The 21,065-nt window shown below is 43.1% G+C and overlaps 2 protein-coding genes across 2 annotated transcripts in view; both read right to left on the bottom strand.

Annotated features, from left to right (window-relative positions):
• Positions 1 to 21,065, bottom strand: part of PEX6 (peroxisomal biogenesis factor 6) — a 351,627-nt gene that overhangs the window by 288,045 nt on the left and 42,517 nt on the right. The window lies entirely within an intron of this gene.
• On the bottom strand, positions 7,869 to 8,781 carry C23H6orf226 (chromosome 23 C6orf226 homolog). Its single transcript, XM_061398200.1, has one exon. The coding sequence runs from the start codon at positions 8,624 to 8,626 to the stop codon at positions 8,285 to 8,287; it is 342 nt and encodes a 113-aa protein (XP_061254184.1). The 5' UTR covers positions 8,627 to 8,781; the 3' UTR covers positions 7,869 to 8,284.

A 21,065-nucleotide genomic window follows, 5' to 3' on the forward strand; every position in this document is an offset into this window, starting at 1 on the left:
TTTTTTTTTTTTTTATTCAGGAGTTTTGCAATAAAAATCAGGTAGTCAGAACATCAAAAGGTTAGTTAATTAAAGAAAATCCAAACATCTCAATTTAACGAATTTAATGCTTTTCTATGTATGGGAAGATGCAAGAGTCCAGGCTTACTGAAACCATTCCTTTGATATGTACCTGACCTATCCAGGACCAGCATCCTGTTCTTTCCCATCCTGAGTTCCCTCAGGGTTCACCCAGGTGGGTACAGCGGCTGCGGGCCTGGTAGCAGGCAGCCCACCTGTCTCTCCTGAGTTCCCTCAGGGCTCACCATCAGGGGCAGTTGTAGCAGCTGATGGTCTGCTGGCTACAGCCCCTTTTGTTTGTTGATATGGCAGGCAACATTTTTCATCCACAGTGCTTCCCCTTAGTAATAAAATTCGACCAACATTTGGGTGACATTTCACAACCAATATGGTCCCATGGTGCTAGAAGGCTCATTCCTAGATCAGGCAAAGATTCTGTTGATGAGCTACTCAATGTATTGAGAAGTTTTCTTGGAGCAGGCCCTGTTGATATCTAAAATTCTCTGGCTCCCTTGTCTTACTAGTCTATTATGATCGAGGAAAGGTTTTTCACTGTTGCTTCTTCCCATATCTAGAATCACACTATTACAATCATTGATCTATTTCCTTGAGATGTTTAGCCATCATTAATTTTGTTAGAGACCTGGTTACACATTGAGTAATGCAAGAGACAATCTTATAAACTAGCTGGGATAAATAATAGAGCTAGTAACATTAATAAGATCATAGTACAACAGAGAGAGACACAAACCATAAACAATCTGAAAACAAAGAACAAACTAAAGCAATGATTAGTATGAAAGTGAACGTGTTAGTCACTCAGTCATGTCCGACTTATTGTGACCCATGAAATGTTGTCCGCCAGGCTTCTTTGTCCATGGAACTGTCCAGGCAAGGATACTGGAGTGGGTAGCCATTCCTTTCTCCAGGGGATCTTCCTGACCCAGAGATTGAACCCAGGTCTCCTGCATTGCAAGCAGATTCTTTACCATCTGAGCCACCAGGGAAGCCTATAACTACTTTAATTTGGTTGTAATAAGCCATCAAGTCCATAGGAGACCTAGCTGGAGAAGCCAAATTCTGAGAGCATTAGGTATAGAGAAAAAGACAAATGTTTCATTTTTATAAAGGTATATTTTATCAACATCGGAGGAAATGTTTTTCTGGAAAATAAAGATTTAAAACCAGTATTTTGCAGAAAAAGTCATAAAATTATAAATGTTTATTTACCAGTTCATTCAGTCCTATGTAATTAATTTCTGATGATCTGGATGAAGTACTCAGGTTTTCCATTAGAGTTTTATAATTTCTTACCCAGTTCAGTGGTATGATCTAAAAGTTATCAGAACTTACATTTGTCAAAATTCCTTTTTATGAATTTTTAAAAAGATTTTTATTTTATAGAAGCATCAGAGTAAAACTGTCAACAAATGATAAGACTTAAATGGCATGGTTAAAGATCTGATTGCAATGCAGCTGGCAAGAAACTTGGATATTTCTGTGACATAACATTTTAAGATAATAACTAGAATTATGACTAATAACATTATACCAAAGCGTATCAGAATTTTAGAAATTTCATATAAAATTTAGAATATCTATAACATTTATCTATATAATATAACCTAGGGTTCATCTCCAATCATTTGACAATGTTTCTCAAGTAATTGAACATATCAAAGAAGCCTAATTAGCCTAATAGGCTAATTAAGATGCCTTACATTGTAGTTCATCTGAAATATCCCAGACTTAACCAGAGGTCAAATGAACCTTAAAGTTTGATATCTGGGAAATTTGTCAAAAATATTATCACTTGGTCAAATAGGATTACAGGCTTCCCTGGTGGCTCAGACAGTAAAGAATCTGCCTGCCAATTCAGGAGACCCAGATCCCTGGATTAGGAATCCCCTGGAGAAGGGAATGTCTACCCTTCCAGTATTCTGGCCTGGAGAATCCCATGGACAGAGGAGCCTGGAGGGCTACCATCCACGGGGTTGCAAAGAATCAAACACAATTGAGCAACTAACTGTTTCAAACAGGATCATAGGTCACTGTAAAACAATACTCGCTTAACCGAAGTGACAAAAAAATTTTTTTAAAAGCAACAAAAAACAGATCACTTAAAAAACTTCACACAATCTGTTACCAAAAGCAGTATATCAAGAAAACTTCATTCTCTTAACAGACTAAATCAAATCCAAGCTTGCACCAGCCTACTTTTAATAACATTATCCATTTACCTAATTAAATTTATCTAATCTGAGCCTGCCCATGTACAAACTTTTTCATGGCTCCTTTTTTTTTTTTTTTAACAAATTTTCTACAACTTTTTATATTCGTATTAATTTGTCCATTTTTTAAATCCAGAAATAACCAGCTTTAGGGAATCATTCTTTCCCCTTAATAAAATGTATTTCCATTCCTCATACCTTCTTTTGCTGAAAACACATATCCTATTTCCCTTGCATACTGAAATAGTTCCCTTATTATCTTTAGTAGTTCTAATTATATACGACAATTTTAACCATTATAAACCTTAATCTTGGGATTTCCCTGGTGGTCCAGTGGCTAAGACTGCATCCACCAGAGTTCTATCCCTAGTCAGGGAACTAGATCCCACATGTCCCAACGAAGACCTGGGGCATCCAAATAAATAATAAATATTTTTTTAAAACAACCCTTAATCTCTAGCAAAAACCAACAAGCAGCAAGTAATTATAAACTGTCACATCAGCCTTCCCTGACTGGAATATTCCCAAACCTCTAGAAACATATATCATGATTTCTTTCCTCAATGTGGTACAAGATATGTTTCTAATGAACACTTAGTTTTCTTCTCCTAAGAAAAGTGGTTAAATGTAGAACTGTTTAGCAATTAATGTATCAGCATTTTCTTATTTGAAATAATGTGGACATTCAAAACATTCTCCTCATTTAACTTAACAAAACTCAAGTTACCAAAACTCTGGAGAAACTTTTAGATAGACATACCCAAGATATAATTACTTCTAAAAGAGTTCACCTGAAACTCTCATCATAGTTACATTTTACAACTTATAAAAATACTGCCATACCAAGTAAATGTGCTGTTGGCAAACCATAACAAACAGCATGAATCTATTGACCTTCAGTGAACCTAGGTACAATAAAGACATGTCTATATTGATTAAGCTAGCAAGCTTAAGCTACTTTTAATACCAGATTTTATACTATACATAAAATAGATAACCAAAGAGGACCTACTGTATAGCACAGAGAACTATACTCAATATTTTCTTTTCCCTTATAGGAAAAGTCTGAGAAAGAAAAAATATATATATATATATTTGTATGTGTGCATATATATGTATATAAACTGAACCACTGTGCTGGACTAACACCTGAAACTAACACATTATAAGTAATGATATGTCAATAAAAACATTTTTTAATGAGACATTAATATTGAATATTTCTTAGATCATGTAAACCTGAAATTCATTCTGGCCAGTTTCTTTCATATTCAGAAATATTTAGTTTGTAACATCTTACTTTTAAGTCAATTATATAGAACTCTTTTTAAAATTTAATTTTAATATTTCCTAGATGTAGACATCTCATAATGTCTCTTATTAATGTACACATGGACACATAGACAAAACTAGAGATCTCATAGCTTCACTTTAAAACTTAGTTATGAATCAGTTATTACAATATAAGCTTACTAGTTCATAAGTAAGCTGGAATAAATTAAATTTGCTTGCTAAGATGACGAAGGCTTTATTGCTTGTGGAAAAGACTTTTAAGATTTGTATTTGATCTTGATAAACCCTTAAGGAGGCTATGAATTAGATTTTGGTGGAGGGTGCCTTTCCAACTGTTTAAGTTTTAAAAGGCCACCTTTTCCTTTTTTCTTCCTTGGTTTCAGGTTCTTTCTGAGTCAATCAGGCTCAGTTTCAGGTTCTTGTGGCTTGTATTTACATTTCTGATTTATCAAGACTTGTGAGACAAAAACATTTAAATTTCCAAGAACTTTTTAGTCATCTAAATTACATTAAAAGATTTCTAAATTTCAGAGTCCTGTGTTCTAAAAGTTTCGGGTTTAATTTATCATGCCTTCAAAAACTTCTCTGGTGGCTCAGAGAATCCACCTGCAAATACAAGAGACACAAGTTCCATCCCTGGGTGGGGAAGATCCCCTGGAGAAGGAAATGGCAACCCACTGCCTGGTAAATCCCATGGACAGGAGAGACCAGCAGGCTACAGCCCATGGGGTTGCAAAGAGTTGGACTTGACTTAGCAAGTAAAATAACAAAAACTCACAGAAGGCATTCAAGAAAGGCTCTCTTTTTGAGTGCACAGGTTAGGCCCAGAGCAAAATCTCTTAACTCCTGAATATGAATTCTCAGGTTCTTACTTTATATGGTATGGGCTCAGATAAGCCTAAGATTTCCTTTAGTATGTTTCATATTTCCTGAGGCATAGATATATATGCCCCTTCTTATAATATCAAGCAAGGGAAGCATTCCCCAGCAAAACATGTCTACTCCACAATATAATTAAGCAAAAGAGATGTAACTATCGAATATAAGGCCTATTTAAATAAATACTTATTAACTTTCATCTCAATTCTATCAACTTTTATACCTTTAACTTTAGTTTTCTTTAGGACCCAAAGAACATGTTTTGGTCTTACAAGGAATTCTAGAACTCTATTTTCCCAGACCATTTTACCTACTTTGTATTTTTATACTGGGGCTCTGGAGTCCCCAGTCAAGCCAAGGGATTCAGGCCCTTTTGTCAATCTTTTAACTTGATTGATTAGCCTGTCGCCCCAAATAATTGTTGGTCAAGTATCTCGGTGTATTTTTTCCCAGCCCTTTAAATACATGTTTTAACTGGGGTAAATAGAGAGGACTTGTTTCGTACCCTTTAAAGTTGGAGACCACTAGGGGGTCCCTTTGGCCCATCCAACCTTAAGTAGTGTTTTATCAAACCTTTGATTTAATCCTATTAACGCCTGTTTTATTTATCCCACTTTCGAGTAACCATCTAAGGATTTCTTTCTCCATTTGGGACCAGTCACCTTAAAATCTCCACCTTGTTGGGGGGAAGTCTGTAGACTTTCCCTTCAGTTTTTTCTTGTTTTCCTGTTAATCAACCTAATTAATTATTCCAGTGTTTTTATTATCATCTATAAGACCCACTGAGGGGAAGAAGAGACCACAATAAAGCTTCCCAAATCTTGTTTGTTTTAAACTAAGGGAGTTCTTAGGTTAACCATCATATTTTTTTCCCACCTTCCTTTCTCCTCACAGATACCAATAAAACAGCTGTTTATAATGAGAGCTCTCTAAAATTTTACCAGTTTAGAGTTTCTCCAATTTAAAGGCTCCATCATCTGGCCATTCATGAGAAGTATCTTAATAGTGCCTCAAACCAGTAAGATGCAGGAGGCATTCCCCACAAGATGCCACCTAAGCAAGACTCACAAAGTTTATTCCCCAAAAACAGTCTAAGAAAGGAAAGGCCTTTGTGGTACAGGCTGCCACCACCAAAGTTCAGTTGGCAAAAAGCCTCAGAGGAAAACATAGGAAGTACACTCTTTGAGATACATCGACATACATCACAGCAAGATCCTCTTTGACTCACCTCCTAGAGTAGTGGAAATAAAAACAAAAGTAAACAAATGTGACTTAAACGAAAAAGTTTCTGCACAGCAAAGGAAACAATAAACAAGATTAAAAGACAACCCTCAGAATGAGAGAAAATAATTGCAAACAAAACAACTGACAAAGGGTCAGTTTCCAAAATATACAAGCAGCTCATGCAGCTCAATACCAGAAAAACAAACAAAAAAATGGATGCAAGACCTAACAGACATTTCTCCAAAGAACACATAAAGATGGCCAACAAACACATGAAAAGATGCTCAACATTGCTCATTATTAGAGAAACGCAAATCAAAGCTACAATCACCTCACACCTGTAAGAATGGCCATCATTAAAAATCTACCAACAGCAAATGCTGGAGAGGATGTAGAGAAAAGGGAACCCTCTTGCACTGTTGTTGGGAATGAAAATTGACACAGCCACTACGGAGAACGGTATGAAGATTTCTTTAAAAAACTGGAAATAGAACTACCATATGACCCAACAACCCCACTATATATACTGAGGCATATACATATATATGCCTCAGTATACATATATATACATATACCCATTATATATACTGGGCATATACTGAGAAAACCATAATTGAGACACCTAACCTAGATAGCATATTGAAAAGCAGAGACATTACTTTGCCAACAAAGGTCTGTCTAGTCAAGGCTATGGTTTTTCCAGTGGTCGTGTATGGATGTGAGAGTTGGACTGTGAAGAAGGCTGAGCGCCGAATAACTGATGCTTTTGAGCTGTGGTGTTGGAGAAGACTCTTGAGAGTCCCTTGGACTGCAAGGAGATCCAACCAGTCCATTCTGAAGGAGATCAGCTCTGGGTGTTCTTTGGAAGGAATGATGCTAAAGCTGAAACTCCAATACTTTGGCCACCTCATTCGAAGAGTTGACTCATTGGAAAAGACTCTGATGCTGGGAGGGATTGGGGGCAGAAGTGGACGAATTTCTTGTGTGACACAGGGAGTTCAGCCCAGTGCTCTGTGACATCCTAGAAGCGTGGGAGATGGGAGGGAGGCTCCGGAGGGAGGGGACATATGTATACCTGTGGCTGATTCATGTTGATGTATGGCAGAAACCAACACAATATTGCAAAGCAGCTATTCCCCAATTAAAAAATACATATATATGGCAAAAAGCCCATCAGAGTTGGTAGCCAGACAAAAGACCGCTCAGAATCCCAGCCTATATGACTGTCTGCCAAGTGTACACCATATGTGCACCTTCCAGATGGCAGAGACCAAGTTCTCAAAAAACTAAAGGCCTGACACAAAAGGCCTGAAAGAGATGAGGTGGAATATTTACATCTCAAACACACAGAAAAATGCAAGCTCCCCCTACAAGGGCTTTTGCTTTTGTTTAAGGTCAGAATTCAGATGTTTTTTTTATCAAGCTGGCTTTTTCTAACTTAACTGCATAGTCAATAAGAGAGCCCCAGCTTAAGTCATTTTCAGGGTGGGATTTCCTTTAATTCCCAATTAAGTAGGTACTTACAAGTATGAACTCTGTACATTCACAAATCTGGCTCGAGTGTTGTTAGTCTGAGGTGGGTTTTCTGATGTCCCTCATTTTCGTTTGAGAGAATCTATTTCCCATTTTAAAGATGAATTTCTCGGGGATAAGATTTACTTTTAAATCTTTTATCCCAGTGAATTCTTTTTAAGGTATCCAATTTGAGGAAGGCCTCAGGTGAGCCTCTTACTGAAACATGCAGCCCAGACTCCTCCTTATCTTTTCTACTGGGCAAATCCCAGTGTCTTTTTTTTTCCCCCAGTGTCTTTCAACCAGGCTTCCTCTGTATCTTTCCGCTAGAGGGTACTTTCTTCCGGAGTCTTTCAACAGAGCTCCTCTAGTATCCTGTCAACTAGGGAGGTCCCTCCCCAATATCTTTCAATTGCGGAGCCAGGCACCTGTGAGACACTGCCAAGCAAAGCTCAGAATACTCCATCAAAAATCAGGAGATCCGAGAACAAGGAGAGACTCACCCAAATTCGTCTGAACTCTACGAGGCGGTGGGTGGGCACAAGAGGTCTCTGCTAGTACCAAGGCTCCATTTCCTCGTAGAGTTCAGGCGAAGGAAATAAGTCTGCTCTGGGTTCCCTCAGTGGTCATCAAAACTGTGGACTGGAGGAAAAAAAAAAAAGCAAAACCTAAAAGTGGAGAATAGTTTTATTTGGCAGACTGAGAACTCAAGCCCAGGAGGCAGCCTCACAGAGCTCTGAGGGACTGCTGTGTAGGATATACAAGAGTTTTGCAACAAAACCAGGTAGTCAGACCATCAAAAGATTACTGTTAAAGAAAACCAGACAGTTCACATCAAAGAATTTAGCTTTTCTCATGCATAGGAAGTCATAAGAGTCCGGGCTCACTAATATCATTCCTTTGCTATGAACCTTAGCTGTCCAAGGCCAGTATCTTATTCTATCCCATCCGGAGGCACCTCAGGGTGCACGCTTGGGAGTGTCCGCAGTGGCTGAGGGTTCAGTAGTAGTCAGGCCTTCCTCCATTCTGGGGGTGTCCCTTGGGGCTGCAGTGTCCTTTGCCGACAGGGCAGCAAAATTTTTCATTCACAGCTGCAAAGGACCTGGAGCCTCAGAAACGACCGAGCCAGGCTCCTCCAGGCGGTTCCTCTGCCCACTCGGAGGGTCGGCGAGCCCGCGGTCCCCAGTCTGGAACTGTGGCGCTGGGTGCTCCGCGGAGCGCGCGGCCTCCCAGGGCTTGGGTATCCGCGGGAGTCGGGACGCCGTGGGTTCGTCAAGGGTCGCAGCGACCTGGCGCCTCTCCAGGCCGGGGAGCTCCTGGCCCTGCTGGACCAGCTGCAGGAGCTGCGCAAGTGTCACTGAGGCCTGGGTTGACTCGGCGGGCGAGGGAGCCGGGCCGGACTCACTCGGACAGGCAAGAGGCTCCATGGCGGGCGCGGAGCCTGGGCGCTTCCGGGTTGGATGGGCGCAACCACGGCCGGAAGAAGTGAAGGGGGACGCAGACCGTACCAAGTGGCCCAGAGAGCGGGGGGCAAGCTCCGCGCCGAAACGCTTTACCGACACATAGAGCCCTTAGCTCGACCCAGAGGCCCTGACATAGAATGCTTTAGAAGCCGGTAAGGCTTGCACAGAACAGAACTGTGTGCGCAGACGCGGATACAAGCAAAAAAAGACCCGAGTTTGCACAGATGCCTGGGTCATGGCAACTCACCTGCTTTCACGCACGGGCTGAGACTACTGCGTAGACACGTGGCGCGTGGTGGGGTGCGGGGATAACCTCCATCCCGGGCCCAGCAGTGCCAGACAGAAAATAACGGAGGCGATGTCTCCGCTGGCCTCAGGAGAACTGGGAACAAGCGACGCCCCTGCAGAGCCTAGCCACTCTCCCCCCACGTCCTGCGGTGGAGACTATCCCTGGCTTTCACAGAGTGGAAGAGTGAAGATGAAGGCAGGCCAGGAGGGCTACATTCCCTTCAGCTGCTTGGGAAATCAATGCCAATAAAACCCAGGTTTCTATGTTTATCGAAAGCTAGCCTGATCTGGCGTACACCGCCTTAATCAAGCGAGCAAAGCTTAATTACTACTAATTGGACAAACTAGCTTCATCTGTCTCCTGAAGTGATGGAAGCACACTACAGGTTTAGAAACACTACATCTCTGTAGCGTTCCTGCCAAGAACGTTCGCTCTGAACCTAAACTGGAGGAATGAATAGACACAGTAGGAGACATTCTAAAAAATGACTGACCTGGACGCTTTATAGATGTTGAGGTCATAAAACACAGAGACAGAAAAAGACAAGATTGAAGGTCTATGTCAGACTAAAGGGCATGTGGAAAATGCAAAGTGTGCATCCTGGATTGGAGGAAGATAAGGGGGAAATCAGTTACACAGGACATTTTACTCTTGGGAAAACTTGAATATGCTCTATGTATTAGATGACAATATTATATCAGTGTTAAGTGCAGTAATTGTGTTTTCCTTATGTGGGGAATAGGAGATACATGCTGAGGTACTTATGGGTGAATGTCATGATGCGAGAGAAAAGGTTTATATGGCAAAACTGCTAAGAATTAGTGAATCTAAACAGTTTGAAATTTGTCAAAAAGTTGGAAAGGGTGATCTATAGAGATCAGCCTGGAGGAAACTGACCACACTAGTGTCGTATAATAAAGAATTTGGCCTTTGTCCCTGGTTCCTCACAAGGAGACTAAATCCTGGGAATTTCCCAAGTATTACAAGTGATATTCATGGTGGGCCCTGATCATTTATGCAAAGAAAGTGACTCGTGGTGGCCCCATTTAGGGGTTTCAGGACTGGGAATGACCAGTCATATGATTAGAGGGTTGGGGCTTTGAGCCATGGGGGGTCCAGGAAGTGGGACTGAGTTCAGCCTCCAGCCAATGGTTTAATCAGCAGTGCCTATGGAATCAGTTCAGTTCAGTTCAGTCGCTCAGTCATGTCCGACTCTTCTCCTATGGAATGGACCCTCTATAATAACTTTGGACACAAAGCTCAGTGGAGCTTCCTGATCGATGAACTCATCAATGTATCGGGAGGGTAGCATGCCCTGGCTCCACCAGATGACACAGAAGCCCTGAATGCAGGCCATCCTCAGACCTTGCCCTAGGTGCCTCTTCATCTGACTGGTCCTTCTGATTCCCTGTGGCTCAGATTGTAAAAAATCCACCAGCAATGCAGGAGACCTGGGTTTGATCTCTGGTCTGGGAAGATCCTCTGGAGGCAGAAATTGCAACCCACTCCAGTATTCTTGCCTGGAGAATTCCAAGGACAGAGGAGCCTGGCAGGCTACTGGCTGGCTACTGTCCCTGGGGTCACAAAGAATTGGACTCAAGAGTGACTAATACACACACTTTCACTGGTTGATACCCTCTCTAACAAAAGGTGGCTCAGCTGGTAAAGAACCCGCTTGCGAATGCAGGAGATACAAGAGATGTGGGTTTGATCCCTGGGTTGAGAAGATTCCTTGGAGATGGAAATGGCAACCCACTCCAGTATTCTTGCCTGGAGAATCCCATGGCCAGAGGAGCCTGGTGGGCTACAGTCCACGGGGTCACAAAGAGTGGGACACAACTGAGAGGGTGTGTGTGCACATGCACACACACACTCTCACACATACTAACAAAACTGTAATCCTAAGAACAGAACTTTCCTGAGCTCTGTGAGTTGTCTAGCAAATTACTGAACTCAAGGGGTTGCAGCATCTCCCAAATTTGTACCCAGTGAGACAAAAGGGCCTGTGGCCCAGGACTCTGAATTTGCAGTTGGCATCTGAACTAAGCATAGTCTTGTTGGGGACTGTGCTCTTGAACTTGTGGGTTCTCTGCTAACTACAGGCACTTAGCACTAGACTACATGGTACTCCAGTTGGGGTTTTTAACCGAACACTGGATGAAGGGAGAACTCACCTTCTCTCTGTGGCCTATGTCAGTTTCAGTCATAGGTGACCTTCTGATGGCCTCGGGAACACTTGCAGGAGAAAGGAGATCTGGGAGTTACCAGTGCCTGATGAGGAAAGTGAGTGAGCAATGTGGACTCCTTGATGGGACCTTGAAGGAGTCCCTCACCTTCTACAGATAGAGTTCATTGTTGTTGTTGTTGTTGTTGTTTAATCGCTAAGTCGTGTCCAGCTCTTTGTGACCCCATGGACTGTAGCCTGCCAGCCTCCTCTGTCCATGGACTTCTCTAGCCAAGAATACTGGAGTGGGTTGCCATTTCCTTCTCCAGGTGATCTTCCCGACCCAGGGATTGAACCTGCATCTCCTAGAGAGGGCTTATGTGGCTTATTAAATACCTATAGGGAATTCCCTGGCCATTCAGTGGTTGTAACTCTGAGCTTTAACTGACAATTGGGAAACTAAGATCCAGCAAGCCATAGCCAAAAAAAAAAAAAAAAAAAAACCTCACCCCTCTAGGTCTCTTATGCTAAGATGAGGGCATTGATGGGAAAGGGTGGACCTTGAGATGGGGACATTTGGGCAGACACGGACAAGACTAAGAACTTGAATTCCCAGATTCTCTTGAAGTGTCTTGTCCATAGAGACAGCCTCCTCTTGTGGTGATCCTGTCTCCTAGGAGGCCAGTCTCAGAACCCCTCCCCCTCCATCCCTTCTGACCCCAGGCCCTTCATGAGTTAGATCTCAGCACAGCCTGGGTGGAGGAGCACAAGGCCCACGCTGAGAAAACGATGCCCAGAGTCACAGGCCCTTGCCAAACTGCCTTGGCAGGAGCCATGGGAGCATGTGTGGGAGAAGTTCTAAGGGAAATAGACCCGGGAGGGTGAATACAGTTTGGCCAAGATAAGATACAGTTTGGCCAAACTCATGGCCATGGATGCTCATACAGGATTTGGGGTTTTATGTGTTGGCTCAAGCACCTGGGAGAGGAATTAATAGTCTGCTAAGATGCTTAATTAAAGCCTGGACTTAATGGTAGCCTAGAATTAATAAACTTGAAATGCCAGAATTTCCCTGGCATACTATAAAGGAAGGAATCCAAAATCTCAGAGAGATGGGAATGCTGGATTGGATTTATTATGTGCAATCTGCTTAACTACTCCTAGCCGTGTATTTTAAGGTGGTCTGGAAAACACTCCCTTTTACCAGAGGATTAAGAAATGCATCGGTGGACTTCTCTCGTGGTCTAGTGGTTAAGAATCCCCTGTCAGTGTAGGGGACATGGGTTTGATCCATGGTCTGGGAAGATTCTACACGCTGCAAGGCAGCCTGTGGGCGAAACTGCTGAGCTGGCGCTCTGGAGTCATTGAGCTGTGAGCTCACTCCAGAGCCCATGTGCCACAAGTACTGAAGCCTGCATGCCCTACAGCCTGTGATTTGCAACAATGAGAAGCCCTCACACCACAACCAGAGAGTAGCCCACGCTCGCCACAACTAGAGAGAGCCCACACTTGGCAACAGAGACCCAGCACAGCCAAAAATAAGTACATAAATAAAATCCAAAAATGCCTTGGTGAGGGCCACCAGCTCCTAGACTAGCTCTGATGGCCATCCTCTGTAGGCTGGAGATGCTAATGAGGGATACCAGATAGTGAAACTGAATTCCCTGATCTTGATGAGAATAATGGTATCCTAGTGGGGTAAACAGCAGGTGGTGATGCTTAACAACCAAAGAATGACCCGGAATAAAGCATGGGAAAGAATGGTCAGCAGTTGGGCAAAAATGACAGGCTGTGGACCACGGTCAGCCTTTTCCCCTGGCACTCCAGGGCTTGTTCAGTGGACCCATGGTAGCAGGCATGGAAGCTAGGCTTTGGCTTAATAACATGGTCTTCCCTGAGGACTTCCCATGGTCCTTGAGGCTAGTCTGGCTGTGACCATCCTACTTACAGCCTGACAGAGCACCATTCTCATTTTGACTTGATTTGCCCCCCCTAGAATGGATGCGCTGTGCTTTATCTTCAAGAGAACCCATGTTCCAGATATGAATTCACTGTTGCCTCCAGTGCTTCTGTCATCACCACTATTTATGGACTTAAAGAATACTTTATCCATCTCCATAGCATGCCACATAACATCGCCTGCAACATGGGCACATGTATTATTGCCAAGAAAGCATATAGATGAGCTCATACCCAAGGCATTCACCGGTCTTACCAGGTGCCCCATGACCCAGGAGCAGTTGGCTTGATAGAATGGAGGACGGACCAGCTCTAGGCTCAGTTAGAGCAGAGAAACTACAGCCGACAAGGTGGATGTTCTATCCTGTAGGATACAGTGTATTCTTTAAGCCAAAACCAAAATTGTGTGTCCCAATACACTGGGACTTCCCTGGTGGCTCAGTGAGTAAGGAATCTGCCTACAATGCAGGAAATGCAGGAGACATGAGTTTGATTCCTGGGTTGGGAAGATCCCCTGGAGAAGAGAATGGCAACCCACTCCAGTATTCTTGCCTGGAGACTCCCCATGGACAGTGGAGTCTGCAGGCTATAGTCCATAGGGTCGCAAAGAGTCGGACACAACCGAAGCGACTGAGCACACACACATATATACAACCAAGAGGTCGGGGTAGCTTCAGGCTTTTCCCTATTATAGCTAAAGTTTAGGATCTACTGGAAGAACTTTTGCTACCCATCCCCATAACCTTGACCTCAGGGAGTCTGGCAACCTAGCATTCAAGGGAGAAACACTTGCACTGTGGAATGATCCTAGTACTGATGATTTAGAAAAGCTGAGATGACCCCTGGCCATTTTGGTTTCTCATGCTACTGAACCAGCAGGCAGAGAAAGAGGTTAGTGTAATATCTGGGTTGACTAATCTCAATTACCAGAGAAAATTTTGCTTGCTACCACACTCTAGAGGTAGGCACTAGATCTGGAACCCTGGGGATTTACTAAGTGCCTCTTAAGTCACTGCTCAGTGCTGAAACTAAGACCCAGTGCAGTCAAATAAATAAATGTTTTTGGTTTTGTTTTTTTTTTTTAAAGAATCAGTTCCCTAAAAAAGAATTCTCTGCTTAGTTGTCCTGGTTAACAGAAAACTTCAGCAACCCACTATGTCAAGATTCTCAAGGACTCAGACCCCATAGGAATAAAGGTTTGAGTCACCACCAGGTAAAGAACCCAGTCCAGCCAAGGTGCTGGCAAAGGATAAAAGGAATACATCACTGGAGGGCAAAGGAGGCAGCTGTGAATATGAACTTAGTTCTCATAACCCCCATTGTCCCCTGCTACCTTATGTGAACAACACCGATGGGAGCTAATATTTTAGGTTTCGGTTGACATATGACATCACTTCCCAATGATACAGTAGTTGATGGGTCCCTGAGTGTTCTCTGTGTTGGGGATGTGGATTTTTCATCTGCACAAAGCTTAAGAGGAGCTTCTCTGTGACCTTCCAGATTCTCCCTCCCTCTTCCCATCCCACCAGCCCTGTGACCTGGAAAGTCTCAGAGGACTCCCACACCCCCTATTTGTCAGTGGGGGACCAGCCAGAGGCCTAAGGATGGGAAGATGGCAAAGTCAGGTCCTTTATTCTCCTCCTTCCCTCCCTGCCAGATCAGCAGCACCTCCATTATTGGGAGGTCACAGCTCCTTGTGTGTTTTCAAGGACCCTGTCCACACAGCTGTCTCTGGGTCTGGGTTCCTGTAACTGCTCCCCTCCCCTCTTCTGGCCTCAGGGGCTGACACCCCACTATTACTAGCCACGGGGTGCTGCAGCAGCCTTAGCGATTTCTTTATACCCTGCCCACACCTTTACAAACAATGCCTTTATTAAACTCTCTTCAAATTACCCATCAGTGTTTCTGCTAGGACCATGGCACATACAACGTGTATTTTAATTAGGATTAGTTTGGCAATGAGCAACAGAAACCCTAAAATAACAATAGTGTACACAGAATAAAATTTACGTCTTTCTTATGTAAATTAAACTTGGTGTTAAGCAACCCACGCTGGTGTGGTGTCTCCATGAACATCCTTTAACATCATAATAAAAGTTTTCCATAGCATTTGTCATTGTTCAGTCGCCCAGACATGTCCGACTCTTGGCAACCCCATGGACTGCAGCATGCCAGTCTGCTCTGTCCCTTACCATCTCCCGAAGTTTGCCCAAGTTCACATCCATGGCATTACAAACTTTTTAGAAAGAATCAAGACTTGGCCCAAGCATCATCTTCTAAAGAATTTTCCTGATTCTCACTCCAGATCTAGAAGAATAATCTCCCTCTTCTAGTACCCCATTCTCTACCTCTAAATATACACACATACATGCTTCAGTCACGGCCTCTGTCATACTCCAAGTCCCTGATCTGTTTCTGAGTCTGTCTCCTTCCATGACCACAAGGAGTTTCTCTTTTTGTCTTATTATGTCCAGCCCCAAACTTTGGCATAAAACAGACCAATAAACGGGTCTGAATGAAAGGACATTTTAAGGCCTGCATAATATTTCATCATGTAGACTTATCCTAGTTTATTCAGTCATTACCTTAATATTGAACATTGAGGTGATTTTAATTTTTCATTTTAAATATTATTGTAGGGGGGATATCCTTGGGGGCCCAGTGGTTAAGACTCCACCCTTCTACTGTGGGGTGTGCAGGTTTGATCCCTGGTGGGGGAACTAAGATCCTGAATGTTGCCAGGTGTGGCCAAAAAATAAGTAAATAAATAAAAATTACTGTAGGATTTTAAGTTGATCAGTGGACTAGGTATCCCTGTCAATACTTTTTTTAAGGCTGCACTGGGTCTTCATTTGCAGGATGTGAGATCTAGTTTCCTGACCAGGGATGGGACTAGGGCCCCCTGCATTGGGAGCTCAGAGTCTTAGCCACTGGACCATCAGGGAAGTCTCCCATTGATGTTACTAAAAGAAACTTCTACTCGATATTTCAGTAGAAATACACATGCTGACTCCCTGTTTGCCCCTCTGGTTACGGTTGAATCAGGTACGTCAGATTCACACTCCGTAGTTATTGGCAGCATCAGCAGTCTTCTCTAGTAAGCATTGCTACTTTCCCTAAACTTTCTTTTTCACATTCTATGTGGCTCATCTCAGTTTAACAACAGCCCTGGGTTTTCTACCTGTGCCTGTGAAAACAGAGGGGAGAAGGATAATACGCTGTGTACCCAGCAGTCAGGTGGGTCCCCATATTAAGTTGAATTCTCCCCACAACCTTGTGAAAAAAGCTTTGGAGAGAGACAGACCTATGAACACATACCTGGAATGAATGCCCAACTTCACGTGCCTACCAGAGAATCCTCTGCGATGTAACTGCATTTTTCAGAGCCTCAGTTTCCTCGACTGCAAAATTGGGATGATAACACGTGATCTGAGAGGTTGAACTGAGGATTAAATGAGATGTCTGTGAACACTCTCTAGCTCTATGTTGCGGATCTGCAAATGGCAGTTTCTGTCCCAAGTGAGGAGCTCAGAGAAGGGATTCAGTTCTGGGATCTAAAACCAGCATCCTCACCATCCTGGGGGGAGGGCATCTTTAGAACCTGCCAGGCTGTGGGGTCGGGGAGGGGGGAGATTCCTGGGGCTGCTGGAAGGAGGGAACCAATGTAAGAGCAGGCAAAGAAATCTTCCAGGCCAACCTGTGTCAGGGAGCTGGGAATGGGCCAGTAGAAGGGTAGCTGTCCCAACTCGAGGTGGCCCAGTCAGACAGCAGGTGAGGCAGGCTGCTGATGGCACGGATGGGGGTGGGGGTCTTCAGCCTTCTTATTCTGGGAAGATCTTGAAACTCAAAAACAAAGCAAGCCAAAGGGCTCTTCCCCATCTGTATTGTGGTAACTGAGCCCAAGCCAGCACCTCCACCGGCTGGAAGGCAGGAGAGTCGTTAAGGACACCTGCCTCTCTCCCTCCCCCTCCCGGGGGGAACCCACTGAGACTTCAAGACTGAGAGCACCTGGGCCAGGGTGGCGCCTGGGAACACGTGGCACCCGAGGCCTCCAGGCTGCCCCGCGGGAAAGGGGTGGGAACTCAACCTGGGCCAAGGGGGTCCCTCAGGACACCGGGGAGTGCCATCGACAAGATTATTAAAATAACCATCCAGGCGGAAACGAGTGAAGATGGTACCAGGATAAAGAAATCAGAAAGCCAGGAAGAAATAAACCCGCCAATGTAAAAGATATTAACATGTAATAAAGAACGTTTTGCAAATAGTGAGGACAAGAAGGATTATCTATGAATAATCCTGGGATAATTGATTTGTTCTTTGGGGGAAAAAAAATGAAATTTAGAGGCACATCTTCTACAACATACCAAAATTAATTCAGTTCCCGATGGCATTAAATGGGAGGTGGGGGATTAAACAACACTTGCACAAAAAGACAAGTGGGAATGTATCCATCCTTTAGAGGGGAGAGGATTTTCTAGGCTTTAAAAGTATGAGCTAAATCCCAATAGGGAAGATGGATATGTTGGTTCATACAAAACAAATAACTGCAGGGTTTTTTTAAAAAGTGAAATTAAAAGTAGTCAGTGAATTGGTCAAAGGCTCCAGCCAAGTGCATTATAGGGCTTCCCAGGTGGCTAAGTGCTAAAGAGTCCACCTGCAATGAGGAGACTCGGATTTCATCCCTGGATCAGGAAGATGCCCTGGAGAAGAAAATGGCAACCTTCTCCAGTATTCTTGTCTGGGAAATCCCATGGACAAAGGAGCCTGGCAGGTTACAGTCCATGGGGTCACAAAGAGTCAGACGCAATTTATCGACTGAAACAACAATGACGAAAGTGCATTATACAAAGAGTTGATATCTTTAATATGTTAAAGCCCTTACAAAATTAATTAGACACTACGACTAAAAGAGGACTATGGACAGCTCAGTAAAGGAAACAACTAAAAATGGGAAAACAATGTCATCAGAGAAATGAGATGCCATTAACTGATTAAAGTAGGATTTTTAAAATTTTTACTTTATTTTTTAATGAAATGCCAAAGATTGAAGGCAGGAGGAGAAGGGGATGACAGGAGACGAGATGGTTGGATGGCATCACTGACCCAATGGACATGAGTTTGAGCAAGCTCTGGGAGATGGTGAAGGGCATGGAAGCCTGGAGTGCTGTCGTCCATGGGGTTGCAAAGAGTCGGACACAACTGAGCAACTGAACAATAGCAACAAAGCTCTGGTAGGGATGGTGTGGGCCTTCCGTACATTGCGGTGGTTTTATACTAACATGAATCATAAGGGGCTTCCCAGGTGGTGCAGCGGTAAAGAATTTGCCTGCCAATGCAGGAGGCACAAGCGACATGAGTTTGATCCCTTGGTTGGGAAGATCCCCTGGAAAAGGACATGGCAACCTGCTCCATTATTCTTGCCTGGAAAATTCCATGGACTAGTATAACAAGTATATCAGGGAGACTTAAAACACAGAGGCCTCAGATGCACAACAGCACTAATCATTAGGGAAATACAAATTGAAACCACCATAAGATAACACTTCACACCCTTTCCAATGGCCACTATCAAAATTAAAGTTAGAATTAAATTACTGTATGATCCAGCAATTCTACTTCTGGTATACATATAAAAGAACTAAAAGTAAGGTCTTGAAGAGAGATTTGTACACCCGTGTTCATGATAGTTATAACAGAGAAGCAACCATTGAGGGATATCCACTGAGAGATGTACAATATGAATGTGAATGTACTTAATATCACTGATCTTAAAATGGTACATTTTATGTTATGTGTACTTTACTGTGTGGTAAAGAATCCACCTTCAATGCAGGAAACCTGGGTTCAATCTCTGGGTCGGGAAGATCCCTAGAAAATGAAATGGCAACTCATTTCAATATTTTTGCCTGGGAAATCCCATGGACAGAGGAGCCTGGTGGTCTACAGTCCATGGGATCGCAAGAGTCGGAGACCACTTAACAACTAAACCACCACCACCACCACTTTACTACAATTGTAAAAACTTTTAAGTTAAACAAAAGCCCTCAAAATCATTGAGGCCTTTAAGCCAATTTTAAGGAAGTAAGTATGAATTTGGAAAATACTTCATGAATAAAGATAACTGTTGCCCCAAACTGGAAAACCCAAATATCTACAAGTAAAGGAATGGCTAAATAAGCTCTAGTATGTCTGCAGTTTTATGTTTTAATAATGTTTATTATCCTGATTTTTAATATAATACAGGTTTGTCATAGAAAATTGAAGAAATAAACAACTATAAACATGAAAAGAAAAACTATCCAATATCCTCACTTGCAGAGATAGCTATTGTTAACATTTGGTCTGCTTCCTTCTAGGAATAATCATATATTTCTTATGCAAAATTGGGTGTATATTTTCCATTTAAATTTGAATCCTGTTTGTTTCAGTTTTCTGTGTATGTAATTTAGTATACACATATATAAAGAAAGAGAACACTTATTGACTTCTTACTATATAGAGAGAATAATGCTAGGCCCACTTCATAGGTGATCTGTTTAAGTTGAGGTATTATTCCCATTGTACAGATGAGGAAATTGAGATTTAGGGAAGTCAATAATTTGGTGAAAATCACACAACTCCTGAATGTTCTGGCTTCACAGCCCACACACTGAACCAAACTCTAGTCTATATCCTGAGTCATTAAATATTCTTTTAAAAACATGGTTTTAAAAGGTACTGCATACAGAATTCCCTGGTGGTCCAGTGGTTAGGACTCATCACTTTCTCATCACTCATCCCTGCCATCCCTGATTAGGAACTAAGATTCCCCTAAGTGGCCAGGCATGGCCAAAAAAAAAAAAAAAAAGCTGCTGCATAATATTTACTAACATAAATACGCCAAACATTAATTCATTCAACTCTTCTCCAAGCATTGAACATAGGTAGTTATTTCTCTTGGTTTGATTTTGTTGTTTTGGGGCTTTTTTTGGCTACACATTGCAGCTTGCAGGATCTTAATTCCCCCACCAGGGATTGAACCTCGGCCCTTGGCAGTATGAAGTCCTAACCACGGGGCCACCAGGGAATTCCCTCTCTTGGTTTCTAATATAATACTTAGAAGAACATTTTTGTGCACAAATCTTTGTCTTACAATGATTGACTCTCTTATTCCATCAGAATATATATCTGGATGTGAAGTATCAGGGTCAAATTGATAGCTACAGCTAAATTTAGGGGAGTCACTGAAAATGGCATTTTTAAAAGGGGGCTTGAGGACTTCCATAGTGGTACAGTGGACAGGAATCTGCCTGCCAATGCAGGAGACATGGGTTCCATCTCTGGTCAGGGATGACTCCACATGCTGCAGAGCAACTAAGCCCGGCATCACAACTGCTGAGCCCATGAGCCAAAGCTACTGAGCCTGTTCGCTTCAACCACTGAAGACTACTCGCTCTAGAGCCTGTGCTCCACAACAATAAGACACGGCAATGAGAAGCCCAAGCACCAACCAAGAGTAGCCCCTGCTTGCCGCAACTGCCCCCACCCAGCAACATAGACCCAGCACAGCCAAGAATAATTTTTTTAAAGGTGGGGGAGGTGGCTTGATGCGATGGGGCAGGGGGTATATGGGAAATCACTTTTGCTATTAACCTGAAACTGATCTAGAAAACAAATTCTATTTAAAAGTGTTATATTTGACTACATGGAAATAAGCTTATTGGGCTTTTTGGCTATAGTAAGGCTAGCCATCAGAAAATAGTTCAAGCCCTGGCTCTGCCACTGGCCAGCTGGGTGGCCTTGGGCAGGTCACTCCATCTCTCTGAGCCTCAGTTGCCTCACCTGTGAAATGGAACTCACAGTAGTTGGGTGATGGAATGAAGTGCTGGATGTTAAGCCCCTGATATACTGTCAAGTGCCCTAGATCCTGCAGGTGACCGGGGCAGTGGCTGGGAAAAGGCCTTACACGCTGTGGAGTGCTCCTCAGATGGGAGGGGGTGTGGTGCTCTGAG

Source organism: Bos javanicus, chromosome 23 (assembly GCF_032452875.1).
Source record: "Bos javanicus breed banteng chromosome 23, ARS-OSU_banteng_1.0, whole genome shotgun sequence".
Classification (NCBI taxonomy): Eukaryota; Metazoa; Chordata; class Mammalia; order Artiodactyla; family Bovidae; genus Bos; species Bos javanicus.